The sequence below is a fragment of the Crinia signifera genome, chromosome 11, assembly GCF_055691185.1.
Source record: "Crinia signifera chromosome 11, ASM5569118v1, whole genome shotgun sequence".
In the NCBI taxonomy this organism is placed as follows: Eukaryota; Metazoa; Chordata; class Amphibia; order Anura; family Myobatrachidae; genus Crinia; species Crinia signifera.
The window spans coordinates 80,046,650-80,062,571 of record NC_139227.1 but is presented as its reverse complement, the minus strand read 5'-3'; the positions used below and the strand labels follow the sequence as shown (position 1 = coordinate 80,062,571).

The 15,922-nt window shown below is 42.2% G+C and overlaps 1 protein-coding gene across 2 annotated transcripts in view; it reads right to left on the bottom strand.

Moving 5' to 3' along the window:
* Positions 1-15,922, bottom strand: part of PHRF1 (PHD and ring finger domains 1) — a 67,686-nt gene that overhangs the window by 26,179 nt on the left and 25,585 nt on the right. For both annotated transcript variants that reach the window (XM_083165295.1, XM_083165294.1), the window contains exons 2-11: positions 15,385-15,501; positions 10,706-10,789; positions 8,554-8,771; positions 7,539-7,622; positions 6,839-6,960; positions 5,042-5,136; positions 3,573-3,745; positions 3,189-3,321; positions 2,017-2,099; positions 853-1,040 (exon numbers count right to left, since the gene is read on the bottom strand). In XM_083165295.1, coding sequence (XP_083021421.1) covers positions 853-1,040; positions 2,017-2,099; positions 3,189-3,321; positions 3,573-3,745; positions 5,042-5,136; positions 6,839-6,960; positions 7,539-7,622; positions 8,554-8,771; positions 10,706-10,789; positions 15,385-15,478 — 1,274 coding nt within the window. In that variant the 5' untranslated portion in view covers positions 15,479-15,501. The remainder of the gene's footprint in view (positions 1-852; positions 1,041-2,016; positions 2,100-3,188; positions 3,322-3,572; positions 3,746-5,041; positions 5,137-6,838; positions 6,961-7,538; positions 7,623-8,553; positions 8,772-10,705; positions 10,790-15,384; positions 15,502-15,922) is intronic.

Here is a 15,922-nt window from a genome sequence, read left to right as displayed (position 1 = left end):
CATTGTAAAAATAAACCTGTCTAACATTTGTCAGCTACAAGCAGCCAGTGTTTACTGCACAAAGTTACTTGCTTTTATTACTGAATCTGACCCCAAGTCCTCTAAAATGCATACACGTTTGTTCCTGGTTATGGACAGCCTACTGTACCTATTTATTTCAATGCATTAACAGATAAAGCGCTTGTTTGAGCACCTTAAAAGGGCCATACACACTGGGCGACTTTGAGCTGAAATCAGCTCAGTTTTGCCATTTCAGCTCCAAAGCCTGCCAGGGTGTATAGGCAGGCGATGAGCGCTGATATGTGCTCCTGGCATCATCGTAGTCGACCGGATGATGCTCCGACAGTGGGGATCCCAACAGTCAGTATCCCGACTGCCGCTGCTCCGACAAGGGGGATCCCGACTCACAGGGGCTATTCTCCCTTGTGGGGTCCACGTCCCCCATAGAGGGAGAACAGAACCTTTGACGAGCGTAGTGAGCCACCAGGCCCGCAGTGTGGCGAGCACAGCGAGCCCGCAATGGGCTTCTTTGCGCTCGCCCCCCTGTCGGAGCACCGGCAGTCTGGATCCCGACGTCAGGATACTGACTGTCGGGATCCCCACTGCCCCATACCACACCCTCTTCTGCTGCTTTTACCAGCAGACCGAATGGCTTTCCATAGCCTCCTGCTATGGAAAGCCATTCAGAGCAGCAAAAATAAATAAAATAAAAAATTGCTCAGTGTGTATGCACTGTGCGATTTTAGCGATCATCGCTGTCCATATCCAACGGGCAAAATCACCCAGTGTGTATGGACCTTTAGCAAACCACGTAGCCTGTCAGCCAATCTGTGCAGCAGCAAGTGAGTTTACCTGTCAAATGGATCTAGATCGTATGCATTTCCAAACACAGACAGAGTGGCAGCTCCAATGTCATGTCTCATGGACCCCAATGTCTGTTCGGGTGCCCTCTGTACACGAGGTAATGAAGACCCCCGGGATGGTTTGCACAGACCAAGTGATTTAGCGATCCGACTATGAGAAGTGGGAGATTTTCTATACTGGAAAGAGAAGAAACATTCACTTGCACAAATAAAAATCCAGGCAGCCAGATCTCTTTATTGCTCAATAGTTCTAACCAGTTATAGGGCATTATTCGTTTTAAAACAGGGAGAAAAACTAGAGACAACAATACTGGGAAGTTCTGTATATATATATATATATATATATATATATATATATATATATATATATATATATATATATATATATATATATATATATATATATATATATATATATATATATATATATATATATATATATTTTAGGGGAAAGTTATGTTAAAGCCTTATTCCAAAATGGAATTCATTTTTTTCTTAAAAATTCTACACACAATAACCCATAATGACAAATTCTACACACAATGACCCAGAATGACAAATTCTACACACAATAACCCATAATCACAAATTCTACACACAATGACCCAGAATGACAAATTCTACACACAATAACCCATAACGACAAATTCTACACACAATAACCCATAATGACAAATTCTACACACAATAACCCATAACAACAAATTCTACACACAATGACCCATAACGACAAATTCTACACACAATAACCCATAACGACAATGTGAAAAAGGTTTTTGGGAGATTTCTGCTAATTTATTAAAAATAAAAACTAAGATCACACGTGTGTAGAATTGTGAGAGAAAAAAATAAAATGTATTCTATTTTGGAATTAGGCATTAACATAACAAAATGTGAAAAAGGTGAAGGGCTGTGAATGTTTTCCGGATGCACTATAATTTATTTATTATTTTGGACACAAAATAAATGTACTTGAATTTATTACACACAAATACACACGTACGTTTTCCTTTAATGAAACACACATCATGAATGATTAAACCGCAAATACATTATAGAAGTTCCAAGATTACATTAATTAACATCCACATTCATTCCACAGCGCTTCTGCGCTTCAGACAAGAGCATAATATACACAGTATCATACACTCACTTTTTGCAGTTTCCGTCCCTTTCTTCTCTTAAATCGTCGCCTGCGCCGTTTCCCTACCCCACGGGTTCCTTTAACTGTTTTTCCTGTGGAATAGTCACAGAAAACGGATCAAGTTCACAATAAATGTTGCCACTATTAGGAATATTTTGCATATGATGGGAAATTGTTTATTGACAAACTGGCATCGTTTTCAATTATTTTTTTTTTAACATAAACCCCATATACAGCTAACACATTGGGGGCAAGTCAATTCATCTCGCTACTGATAGCACTGGGAATGAGTGCCCGAAGCTATTAAATTAGCCATGGATTTCTACTCGCCCTCCCCAAAGGTACATGCAGTAATTTGACAAAACTAGTGGTGCTATGAGAGTTGGAAGCTTACCCTGAGAACATTACACCTGGCATTTAAGTTGGTGAATACCTGCAGGGTGCAATGTGGCTAATTGAGTAGCCCTGGTTATGCATTTTCATTAATAATGTGTTGAATTGAACTGCCCCCATTGTGACCATGGGGAGGAAGAATTCAATTTGCTGCAGTAATGTACCGAAGGCTAAATGATCCTCCATGGCTATTCAATTAGCCCTTGTTGGTAGCAATTTTTTTTGTATGCGTTTGAATAGATGCAAAAAAAATTCCTGTGTCAACACATTAATTTAACAGCATTAAACAGGGTCTCTGGTGAAAAATGTTGTGCAATTAAATAGCCACTGGTATTAAAGCCCAAGGCCACCCCTTTCCCCGCTAACTTTGGGGGTTATTCTAGTTTAATCGTTCCACTGGGAGATTGATTTTAAGCATCGGCGCTTTCGCAGTTATTTGCAAGTGCAGATGCTTGGTGTGAGCAGGCACGGCGAACTGCATGTTTGCAAGTCCTGCTCGCACCTAGCAGTGTGGGCGGAGGGGATGTCAGCTGCCCACCTGCTTCCCGCACAGGGTGCTCGGAGATCTGCAAGTGCTGGAGAAATCATTCGATGGTCGCCGACCATCGTATGATATCTCCCCGCACCCAAGACTGTGAATGGATGATTATGCAAATCATCCATTGGCAGCTGTGTGGGCGGCGTCTGGGGGACTGCCTTGCCAGTCAACCAACCAGAAGAAGGTCCTTAATGTGGGCAACTGAATTCCCCCCCCTATAACTTGGTGAACCTTCAATCATGACACCAACCAGCTTTCCTTTTCCTTCTGGTAGTGACCGGGCGAGGAGTCAGATTACGTTGGTAGACAGCAGTGTTGAGTCCAGCCACAACTGCATCAATGGTTTCATCGAGAAGAGAGGACATCATGTACCTGGGAACATTCTAAGAAGAAATATATGTTATAGGACTAGAATGAATAATTCTGTATGTTAAAAAAAATTCAGTAAAGAAAGTCTTGGGAGTCATTTTACAGTACACAGTGACCCATAATACATGAAAAAATATATGGCTATTAAAAAGACACAAGCTTTCAATATTAAAATATCACTTTGATCTCCATCAGTATATACCATTGCAGAAGTGAAGGGCGGAAAAAAACAGTATTTGCCCAGTAAGCATTTCTCCATACCTACCCTAATCTGGATATTGCGCGCTGTTGTGCGGATCCGGTTCACATTGGCCCTCACTCTCTCACTTTGCCTAGTGCGAGCAATAGCACGAGTCCTCCCCACATTGGTCCTCAGGCGGCTGGTGGTGGGAACCACGTCAGCCAATAAGCCTGCCACTTCTTCCTCACTCACCTGATCTGTGGAGACAACAAACACGGATGAGAACATATTCCAATAATTCAGGTGAAGCTATAATGAGGGCATGACTATGTATATTTTAAGCATATTGCAAAAAGTTTCAGTAAATTTTCTATGAAATTCAAAAAAATATATAAAATTCTAGGTTACTGGCATTTATCAACTAGTTATTGCAGTGCTATGATATCTTAAGCCCCCCCCCCCCCATACGCTTGTCCGACTTGGCCTCTTTTCGCCCAATCCTAATGGATCAGGCAGAGAAATCAGGTGAAAAGTGGGCAAATCAGAGGTGTTTGAGGTCCACGCCGATGAGCGGTCCCCGGATTGGAGGTTGGACCTGCTGCATGTCTGACCTCCGACTCGGGGCCACCCCCCTCTTGGCAGTGGAGAACGGGATTGCATATGATACATTGTATGCATAGAAACCACATACGATATATTGTATGTGTCCCTGCTGCCCAAGAATACCACAAAGCACATTGGGGGTCCCAAATGCAGTTTTCCAGTGGAGGAAGGGGTCCTCAGGCAGACTTTTTGACCAAGGTGAATAAAAAGCAAGTGAACTCAGCAGGGTATCCAACCAATATGCTTCAAAGTCCAAGGATTAAATAAAATGATTGTATCCTGAGGCGTCAGGATACAATCATTTTATTTAAACCTTGGACTTTAAGGCATATTGGTTGGATACCCCGCTGAGGACCCCTTCCTCCACTGGAAAACTGCATTTGGTACACCACCACCTGCTTACTTCTTGGGTTGCCTTCTCTTCTGGCCTGTGAACCTGCCCCATCTATTATGGACAGAGACAATACAACACGGCAGCAATAACCCAGTCAGGTTCCATGGATCCCCATCATTACAACTTCCAGTGTTAACAAGAAAACAAGGTGGCTAAAGCTAACCTCAGAAGTTACCAACGCACACAAGTGGGAGACCACCATAAGTAGAACTGCTCAGTCCAATTTTATTACTTAATTCATTTTTTTAAGTGCACCATTCTGGTCAATTATTAGCCATTACATTGAATATATAATACATTCTTACATTATCTTGTGATACCCAAATGATCTACTTCTATTTAATTGAATTACTTTAATATATATTTAATAACTACTTTTAGCGCTCCACTTCTTTTTCTCTTTATTCTTGTTTGCATTTTTTGCTTTAAGGAACTGACTATTCCTACGTGTGAGCTGCATAAAACACACACACACCATCTCTGGCGCCTACGTTTTACCAGTTGGTAAATACTTGAAGTTTATAAGGGATGGTGCAGCTATGCGCAGTATAATTACCATCTTCCTGACGATTAGCAGCAGCACATTCTGGACAGAACCATTCATCCACAGGAATAGCGTTCAGGGCAGGCGTCAGACATTCCATGTGGTATCTAAAGCAAGCATCACATTAAGTCAGACATCCTTGGGCATATAAGGGACAAAGGAATAAGAATTTGGCTCTAACTCATATTATACTAATATTTTTATATATGGTCGCAAGAGATTAATAAAGACTACTTGAAGCAGCATATTATAGGCATGTCCAAACTATGGCTCTGCAGCTGTTGTGACACTACAAGTCCCATCATGCCTTGCCACAGTTTTGTTATTATGGAATGCTAAAACTATGGCAAGGCATGCTGGGATGTGTAGTTTCACAACAGCTGGAGGGCCACAGTTTGGACATGCCTGCATTAAAGGATCTTGGAAAATGGGGCCGATTCAGAGCCCTGCAGATGGGCTGCCAATATCTTAGGACAGCGCCTACGCACGATCCGCTATGCCCATGCGCGAGTCCTCTGTGCTCTCACAGGCTCCAAACGCCTGTGCTTGCACGCTTTTTGATCAACAGTGGGAGGCCGTTTGGAGGCTTGCCGCTGGCATTTTCCGGGAGCGTACCGGAAAATGCAGGCGTTCCCCGGCCTTCTCAGTGCCGAGCGAGTCCTGCTGCACTCAGCGCTGTGAGCAGGGGAACATTTAAAATAACAATTTTAAAAAATCAATCATTCGATGATGAATGATTTTACCCAGTGTGCACGGCTTCCTGCTCACTGGGCTCCAGAGCATTGGGGCTAATATTCAGGAATTGGGAGTCTGTCTGTATTTTTAAAGCAGCAATCATTTACAAAGGCAAAGACCAGGGCCAATTTGTGCTCAAAATGGGCAAAACCATGTGCACTGCAGGTGGGGCAGGTGTAACATGTGTAGAGAGAGTTAGATTTGGGTGGGGTGTGTTGAAATTGAAATCTAGGTCCTTATTCTGGCTCACTCGCCAAGGCAATTTCCTTCTCAAGTAAACAAAGCCATATGCACTGCAGGGGGGCAGATGTAACTTGTGCAGAAAGAATTAGATTTGGTTGAGTTTTTTTGTTTCTGTGCAGGCATAACACTGATTTTTACAGTGCAACATAGGCCTCACTTTGAAGTAAGACCCCACCCAAATCTAATTCTCACTGCACATTCTAGATCTGCCCCACCTGCAGTGCACATGGTTTTGTCCATTTGAGAACAAATTTGCCTTTGTTAGTAAGCCAGAATAAGGGCCCTAAATTGCACTGTAAAAATAAAGCAGACAGTATTTACCCTGCAAAGAAACAAAATAACCCCTCCCCAAATATAACTCTATCTGCACATGTTACATCTGCCCCACCTGCAGTGCACAAGGTTTTGCCCATTTTGAGAATAAACTTGCCCTGCGATCAGGTCTGAATTAGGCCATATGAGGAAAAACCTGCTACCGGTGCATGAGACCTATACTTGCTGAAATGTCCCTGCTGTTCTATGCAGTGCACCCCAGGAGATGGTAACTGTCCCGCTTAGCCTGTTACTATAATATATATTACAGTGCTTCAGAATTTTGTGGCCCCCTATAAGTGAGCAATGAGGATTATGTACACATGACATGGAGCCTTTGTTTGAATAAACTTTCCGTACAGGTTGCAGTGTTTGTTTAGAGATATGAGAAGAGATGGAAGAGATCCAACTGACCTGGCACTGTGACTGGAGTTCATTACTGGCCACAACATGCAACAATGCATAGCACAATGAGGACAAGCACATCTAATGTAAGAGCCAAGTGACACAGACACGTACCCAGCATCACAGCCATCGCAGAGCAGCAGACGGTCCTCCCGATCACTGCGCCCACAGACCTCACAGTTTGTAGTGTCATCTTCTATCACAACAGCCTCCGCTGCTTTGTTTTGTACAGGAACCTATGACGAGCACGGAAAATCACAGATGTTTATTTAACCCTTTGAGTGCGAACGTTGCTATGAGCGATTCTCAAAGTGTCCTCTGCTAACAAATGCCAGCGTCGCTCACAGCAACTGTTCGTTTAGTATAAATAAATACAGCCAAGTCAATTCATTGACGTTTTGTTAAAGACTGCACCAATAAAAGAACCGTCGCTGTCCGTGGTGCTGGTATTTTTAACGGATATTTTGAGGATCTCACAGCAACGTTGGCAAGCAAAGGGTTAATTAAAAACGTTTACGTGACCAATTTTCTCACCTATTTTGATAAATTTCCTTGGCACTCAAAGAGTTAACCTTTTACTCTAAAGGACAAACTACGATGTTGCCAAAACTGAAGATAATACAGCTGGCCGATTACCTATTAAACAATGTATGTCTAGATATCAAGTATCCCACTTACACTTTGGTTCACATTGATAGTTTGTAAAAAAAAAAAAAAAAATGCATTCAACATAACACAAGCACCTGGTGGTGAACACCTACAACAGTCAGGACATATAGAAAACCCCCTTTCCCACTTTTCTAATCACACTCACCTTTTTTATGATCTCGCCACCATAATGTGCTCGGATATGAATGCAGGAGAAGGTGATTCTGTCCACTGGGCATGAATTGGCATTCTAGGAATAAACAAATGGCAGAAGAATTGGGTAGAGATTTTCATGGCCTTACCTTCCATAACCTCATTAACAGATATAGGGGGATATTCAATCCTGGGCACTATTTCCACCGGCGGAAATAGCTGCAGTCGTCTATTCGATGCTGCTGTTTCTGACAGGCAGTTGAAGGCAGTTTTCGACAAAACAGATCGGATCTGTGCTGTCGGAAATGGCCACAGATTGTCGAATTAACTGACATTTTTCGACAACCGGCAGCTATTTTGACCAATTCTTTAGACTTTCCGACACTCGGAACATTGAATGCCGACTGTCGAGTTCCTGTTGAACGGAACGAAAACAGCCTGGGATTCCAACAGTCGGGATGATTCAGACACTCTGAATCCCAGATTAAATACCCCCTTAATCAGCCAACTTTAAAGAAAATGCCTGTTAACAGATATTTTGCAATTAAATAGCAGGAAGTCCTTCAATGCCCTTATCAAATGTATGATTCAATTCAATTAATTAGCCACAAAAGAGGTTGTTCTGGCATGTAAAATGCCAGAACGACACCTCACCTCACCCTCCTCATTGCCTGGTCTCGTACATGTTTGTATTCATTGGCCCTCAGAAGTGCAGCGTAAAGCCGCAGATAACAGATTTATGGCAAGTCTCTAATTGAAATGACCCAAAAACTTGGACATGGTATATTATACTTCCTTATTTAAAAACTTATTTGGGATAGATCTGTGTTCTGTAAACAGACGCAATGTTGCTATTCCAAGGCAGCAATACCAGCTTTATTTAAAATCATTTTTCTGTCTTAAATAGGTAATACGGGCTATTCTAAAAATAATTTACTTATACAGAAAATGATTTAACTAAACCACAGGGCTGAACAGGTTTACTGTTTATCTAGAGCAGGGGAGGTTTTACACAACTGCACACTAACCTTTGACCATTCGACAATGCAGTCAAGGCAGAAGTAATGGTTGCAGTTTTCTGGGGTACCAACAACCTGGTCTCTGAAACCATTCAGACAGATGGGACAGTTTTCTCTCTCCTCATCTGAACTTGTAGCCTCATTCACATCTGCTGTGGACTGAGTGGGGTATGAGCTTCCCAATGGTAAGTCTTCCTCATCTTCATCGTCATCTTCTTCCTCTGAATCTAACAGTATAAATAAAGCAAGTGTTAAGAGACCAAACACCCTCTGAGTAGGACACAGAATAAAAGCAGGCTATAGATATAAAGGGTGACATTTACTAGGATGAGAGTTTCAGTAACTTTTCAAAATCGCCCATTATCGCACTTTTTAAAATTTGCTTTTTTGCTGTGAATTCGCATATTTAATGAGCTGCGTATTCCGGGGAAAAAAGTGTGATTAAGTGCGATAATGGGCGATTTTTAGTCATGAAAAAGTATGAATTAGTGTTAAAAAAAAAAAAAAAACACAGCGTGAGGTTCCCCCCTCCTGAGCCGGACCAGGTTCCAAAAATACGGGAGATCTGTGCATGGTCCTGTCTTAAAATAATGTGTAAATTTTTTTTTTTTTTTAAATGGCGTGGGGTCCACCCTTCTGAGCATAACCAGCCCCAGGCTCATTGAGCCGGTCCTGGTTCCAAATCCGTATTTTGAAACCAGCACCGGGCTCCAACAGCCCCCGATGTCATGCCAAAGCCAGGGGACACTTTTTACATAAGGTCCCCCAGCCGAACCATGAGCACCATTGCTGATCAGCCTTGGACGGGGTACCTAGGGGAGTAGGGATGCCCCCCCCATGCTTCATCCGTCCAGGGTTTTGGACGCCAGCCTGATAGGGTTAAAACACTCATTAATAATATTGCTTTATACAGGTGAACTACAAGTGCCAGCAGGCCTCTCCCGCATGCTGGGACTTGGCGAACCACAAGTCCCAGCATGTGGGCATTAATGGGCCCGCTGGGACTTGTAGTCCACCTGTAAAAAGAATGTTAAAAGAAAAAAGACACACACACACACAGAAAAAGTAGAACTTTATTACACACACACACCTCACTTTTACACCAATATGCTGTCCCAGCGCTACAGAGGCTGCTAGCGTGGTTGGCTTACGTGTCTCCATTGAGACGCATTGCTCAGCCAATCACGATCCAGGCCCTTGGACACCGTTGACAGCCCCGGGCTTCAACCCTGGATGGGTGAAGACTGGGGGAGGGGGGGGGGGGGCTTTATTGAGAGGGGTCCCCGCTCCCCCGGCAATTTTTAGACACATTTTCCCAAATTCGCATTAAATATGCAATTTGTATACTTTTCAATGGGAAGACATCTGGATGCGAGTTCCAGCGTTACTAAAAATTGCACCTTCAAATCTCATTAAATATGCGAATTCGGGAAAAAAAATGTGATTTCGGCCGTTTTATGCCTAAAAATCACACAAATCACATTTTCACATCTCATTAAATGTCACCCATAGAGTGCAGAGTTAAGCTATTGCAGGTATTACGGAGATGAACCAAAAAAAAAAGTTTTTAACTGTTTTTTTTGTTTGTTTGTTTCCTAAGAAACCCGATTCATCCAGATTCAAAGAACTAAGTTTCTGCTTATACTTGGGTAACTTGCCTAAAGACCTGTCCTTGGCTGGTTCTGCCATTGACTTGTGCCATAAAGGGCACATGTGAAAATGTGTCCTAACACGATAGAGAAGCATATCGATGCATAAAAACAGTACAAAATGAGTCTGCCACTAAGTCACCCTTACTAACTTTGGGGGGCAAATTAACAGTTTTTGCCCACCATTCTCCTGTAAAAAGTGACTTGAGATCGAGGGTCGCAAATCAATTGTTTTTTTTTTTTTTTAAGCACTGATCATGTCCAGACAGAATGGCATGGGGGACTGCAAGAATAAATGTTGACGCTATTGGTTGTTTGTGCCCAAATGGAGCAACAATTGTATGGCTCTGTTTGGCACGATCTGGTGGCAGCCAGTGAAAAACAACAATTGAATCCCCCCCCATAAGTCCATGGAGATTTGTTGCTAGTCCACCTACCTAAATCCTTAAAATATGAGAACATTTCAGATAAAACCTGTGGCCTCATTGTAGAACTGTTATTTTGACACTCACCAGATCCATCTTCCTCCTCACCATCTTCTTCGTCCATATCCTCTTCCTCTTCATCCCCTGATTCATCAGATTCCTCTGCATTCTCTATTGGATAAAAACATTTTTTTTTTTATTATAAAAAGAAGGACTAGGCAGTATTTCAGCGAGACCACCTTAGAATGCCATATTCATACCGATGTTACATAGCACCTACAATTCTCTTTCCTCAAGGCGACAAATTCAATACATTTACAAATTTCCTGAGACACATATTAAACTTCATATTATTAATAATGTTTCTTATTTATGTGATTTCCAGGTCTGTATCACTATTAATACATCAAAACAAGAATTAGCAAGTAAGCTCTCATGAGCTGGGCCCTCTACCCTTATGTGCCCTTCCTTTCCCTTGACCATCTCCATACTCTCTTTGGTGGCACATAAACCCTCGTTTCTATGCCACCCTAATATTTATTTCAGTATTGTCTGCTGAGGCAATTATGTACCCTGTACTTGTCCTATACGGTCTTGAATTGTAATAGAGGGTACACACGGTGAGATATGCACTATTTTTCTATTCCATTTTGCTTATAGAAGCAAAATCGAATAGAAAAAAAAAAAAAAAAATCGAATGGGCATCGAATTGTTTTTCTACATTCGATGCAGATTCGATCCCATCGCGCGCTCCCGTGTAGTGTAAATAGAATAGAAAAATATTCTTGGCAGGCAAGACAATAGTACAGCTCTGTACTATAAAGTCAAATTTAATGCATTTCACATACCAATCGCATCGGGATCGAATTGCAAGCAAAATCGCACTGTGTGTACCCACTATAAGTCACCTGTTTCTGGTTTTATTCATGTGCTATGTAACTGGCTACAGCAGATATTATTATTATCATCCACATCTGTCAGGGCCAGTGTTCTCAGTTGAGCATGCTTGCTGGATATTAATCGCCAGGTGATAGCGTTGCGCAGGGCTGCACATCGCTATCGCTATGCCCCTAGACACGGAGAGATGTAGGTGCATTTTCTAAATGATCTAGTGAGATTGCTGAAGCTGTGTACACACGAGGGCGATTTCAGCACATATCGCTGGCAATATGGTCGCTGAGCAACCATATTGCAGTGATTTGTTTGTGCTGTCGGCGATAAATCACCAGGTGCGCGCTCCCGTGAGCAGCCCCTGATGGTCGCTGTTTCCCTGCCTCTTCCCCCGGCAGAGTCTCCTGTTCATCAGCGACCATCTCTGGTCACTGATGAACAGGAGACACTGAGCAATATATTGCTGCGTGTGTACACAGCTTTAGAAAACACTCCTAAATCGCTACATGTGTAGGCCCCTTTACACAGCTGCAGATCTTTAGGCTATGGAATTGCTAATCATCGCTAGTGAAGCTGCCAAACAGAATAGAAGATGGACGCCCACCGGAGCAATTGCAAACTCATTCGCAACGTGTACATATGCGCAGGAGACGGATTAGATTGGTCAGTCGCACAGGTAGAAGTTTAGTAGTATAAACCCCTTTATTCAATTTGACATTGATCAATATATAATAATATTGGGGTGTGCTGCCACTGGACTATAATAGAACAGAATTAAACAGGAGGAAATAATGTCCGTGGGTGGTGCACTAAACAACTGTATAAAAAAATTGCTTTCATTAACAATTCATATAAAAATGTGCAAAATATAAAAGACAGACAACACAAGGGAAAATGTAAGAAAAATGTGATTAAAAAGAATTAGATCTTGGGTCTCTCTCTAGTAAATTTGTATCAACCTGACAAAACCTCTATTAGAATGGGCTGAATAAAGTATACTAATATATAATGTGTCCACCTATGTCCAAAGTGATGTTGGGTACACACTAAAACGATTTGGGCACAATCCCATCAATCTGGATCCAATTCAGACCGATTGGATGCAGATTGGGTCAAAATTGGATCCAATTCTGATCCTACCTGCTGCAGGTAGGATCTGTATAAGATCCATTCATCTGAATACAGATGGGATCGGATCGTATGCAAATCGGATCGCACGATTTGCATCCAACCCAAATCATGTTGGTGTGTACCCAGCATAAGAGGATCTTAAGGTTAGGTTATAAAATGTAACAGAGGTGTATGAGTCATAAGGTCGCCTCATGAAAAGGGTCGACATGGCTTTGTGTTGACAGGGCCATTAGGTCGCCATTGGGAATGTCGACAGTCAAAAAGGTTGACATGGGTTTTGACTTTTTTTGTCCCAAATGTCGACATAGTCAACATGGACATTGAAAAGGTGTACTGCTGCGCTCGCCATGCTTCGGGCTTGGTGCCTCGCTGCACTTGGCACACTGGCATATATGTGTCTAGGTCGACATGGGGTTTTCTACAATTTTTTGAGCCGACAGGCGGAATTTCATGCCCTAACATCCACTAGGGCATGGTGAGTGTATAAAACAGCGTGCCGAGCGCAGCAAGGCACCGTGCTCGAAGCATAGCGAATGATGCGATGCACTGGAAACTGTGTCCATGTTGACTGTGTCGACATTCGGGTAAAAAAAAACCATGTCGACCTTTTGACTGTTGACCTAGACACTGTCGACCTATTGCTGGTGTCAACCTATTGGCCTGTTGGCCTAGACCCATGTCGGCCAACTTACTGTAGACCAAACGATCCCACCCCCTTTCTCCACGTGTGTGGACGCTTCCAGTGTTATTATAGAGCGTAATTCTTTCATTGTGTTAATTCCTCCACTTGAGTGCGCCTCTGTCTCGACTCCAGCTAGCAGCAGGGACAAGTAACCGTGAGACCCGAGGTGAACCGAATCATTCACCCAGGGTCATGAGTGTGCAGCCAGGGATGCATACAGATTAACAGTACTACTGCAGCGTTGGCACCTCCACGCTCAACAGGAACATGTGGGATAGGACGCCCGTCCACCCTCAGTGACCGGCTTATGGACAGTGGACGTTACTGCTATATCTAACGGATTAATACCTTACTTATAAAGTGACAGAATGCCTCGCTGACTGACGCTCCCCACACACAGTTTCATTACCTGAACAGAATTAAACTCAGCCGTATGTGTATCTGCTAAATGATTTATTAACTCACACACATATCATTGAGACTGCATAATAAACACCACCGCATAGTGAGTTATCTCTAATAATACTCTGTTACATATTATAACCTGACCTTAATATCCTCTTACTTTGGATGTAGGTGGACACATTATATATTGGTATACTTTATTCAGCCCATTCTAATAGAGGTTGTGTCAGGTGGATACAAATTTACTTGAGAGAAACCCTCTTTGCCGTTTGGTAATAAATGTAAAGCTGGCCATACATCAGAAAGATATTGTACCCAATCATACAATCTCAATTGATTGTAAGATGGATTGTATGCAGATTGTGTGCACATCTTGTGTACAAAATCATACAATCAATCATAAGATGGATTGTATGACTGATTGTATGATGGATTGTATGCAGATTGTGTGCACATCTTGTGTACAAAATCATGCAGCAGATGGATTGTATGACTGATCATATGATCGATTGTGTGTAGATTGTGTGTCCAAAAACCACCAAGGACTGCTGGGGATTTCAAGGGAAATTGTACACAATCATGAGTGCAATCGATCTTAAGATCGATCTTTCTGATGTATGGCCAGCTTTACTGTATCGCAGCAAAACCAATGGTTGGGATATAGAGCTCAGCCTCACTGAGAGAAATATCAGACTCACATACTTTTTCTGTGTGTGATCTCTTTAGAATAAGGCGCAGAGGTACATGTATGAAGCAGTGATGAGGCAGGAGAAATGGCCCATGACAACCAATCAGCACTGAAGTAACACGTATAATATAAAAGTATACAGAACAGCTGATTGGTTGCCATGGGCCACTTCTGTTCTGGCTCACTTCTCCTGCCTTATCATTGTTTCATACATCTACCCCAGGTTTAACCATCCAATTGCAATAATTGAGATACATTAACAGTGGAATCTCGCCACGTCAAGATCTACATCGTGGGTCTTCAAACTGTGGCCCTCCAGATGTTGTGAAATTACAAATCCCAGCATGCCTTGCCACAGTTTTGCTATAAGGGAGTGTTAAAACTGTGGCAAGGCATGCTGGGATTTGTAGTTTCACAAGATCAGGAGGGCCACAGTTTGAAGACCCATGATCTACATGATCACTTTCTTCGTACATTTCCACTTGTCTTCTGCCTTTTATATGTCACAGATTTTTATATGAATTAGTAATAAGTTATTTTTTTATAGAATTTTGAGTGCATCAGCAATTCTGTACACATATGCATACTATACACCATTGTGATGAATTTGTACAGTAGCCTTATGACTGCGCTTTTGCTGCTGCTGGTCAATCGCTCAGTGATAAAAATCTCAGTGCCAGCGCAATGGCACGGTCATAATACATGTGCAGTCCGCTAATAATCACTCTGCAGCGTAACACCGGCCATTGCCTGTAGACCTGAATTAGAAACTAAATAATGACCCAGAAGTACTAGAAACAAATGTCAGATTAGTATAGTTTGTGTGATTTATTTTACCAAAAAGTTGCATGCAATTATTTTTGCTTTCAAGAAAAAGATTTCATAGGGAAAAAATAAATAAATAAAAAAAAGGTGTCACCATCAAGATTTAAGGGTGTTGCACTCGTTTATTTGAACAACTGTCATTACCGTCATCACTAGCGAGGAACAGCCCTTGCCGTCTGCCTTTTCCCTGTGAAGTGTTCCTGTTTATAAGCTGATCCTGATTCTCCTCCTCATCCATTGCTCTGCATCAGAAGACCATCCCTGTAACAAATACAGTCAGTCAGTCAGTCAGTCCTAAAGCCGGGTATTTCTATACACTCTCTGCTAATGACATTAGGACAATATAACAAATATGCACATTATTAAATATGGCAAAAAAAAAAAAAAGCGAGAAAGATTTATAATTTTTTTCACCTCTCCGCATTCCCCCCCCCCCCCCCCCCCAAAAAAAAATATTTACCACACCCTACCAACCCTTGCAGATTTGCTGCATGTGATAGCAAATATGAGAGATACAAAGAGTCTGTACTTGTAGGCTGTGTAAATGAGCGGTATGGTGTCATATCACCCAATTTATACATTAAGGACCTTATTCTGGTCCACACACAATTTCACAGCATTGCATGTGGACTAAACGCCACCTGCCGGGATGGCAGCCCCCCCCCCGACCCCATCCTCACAC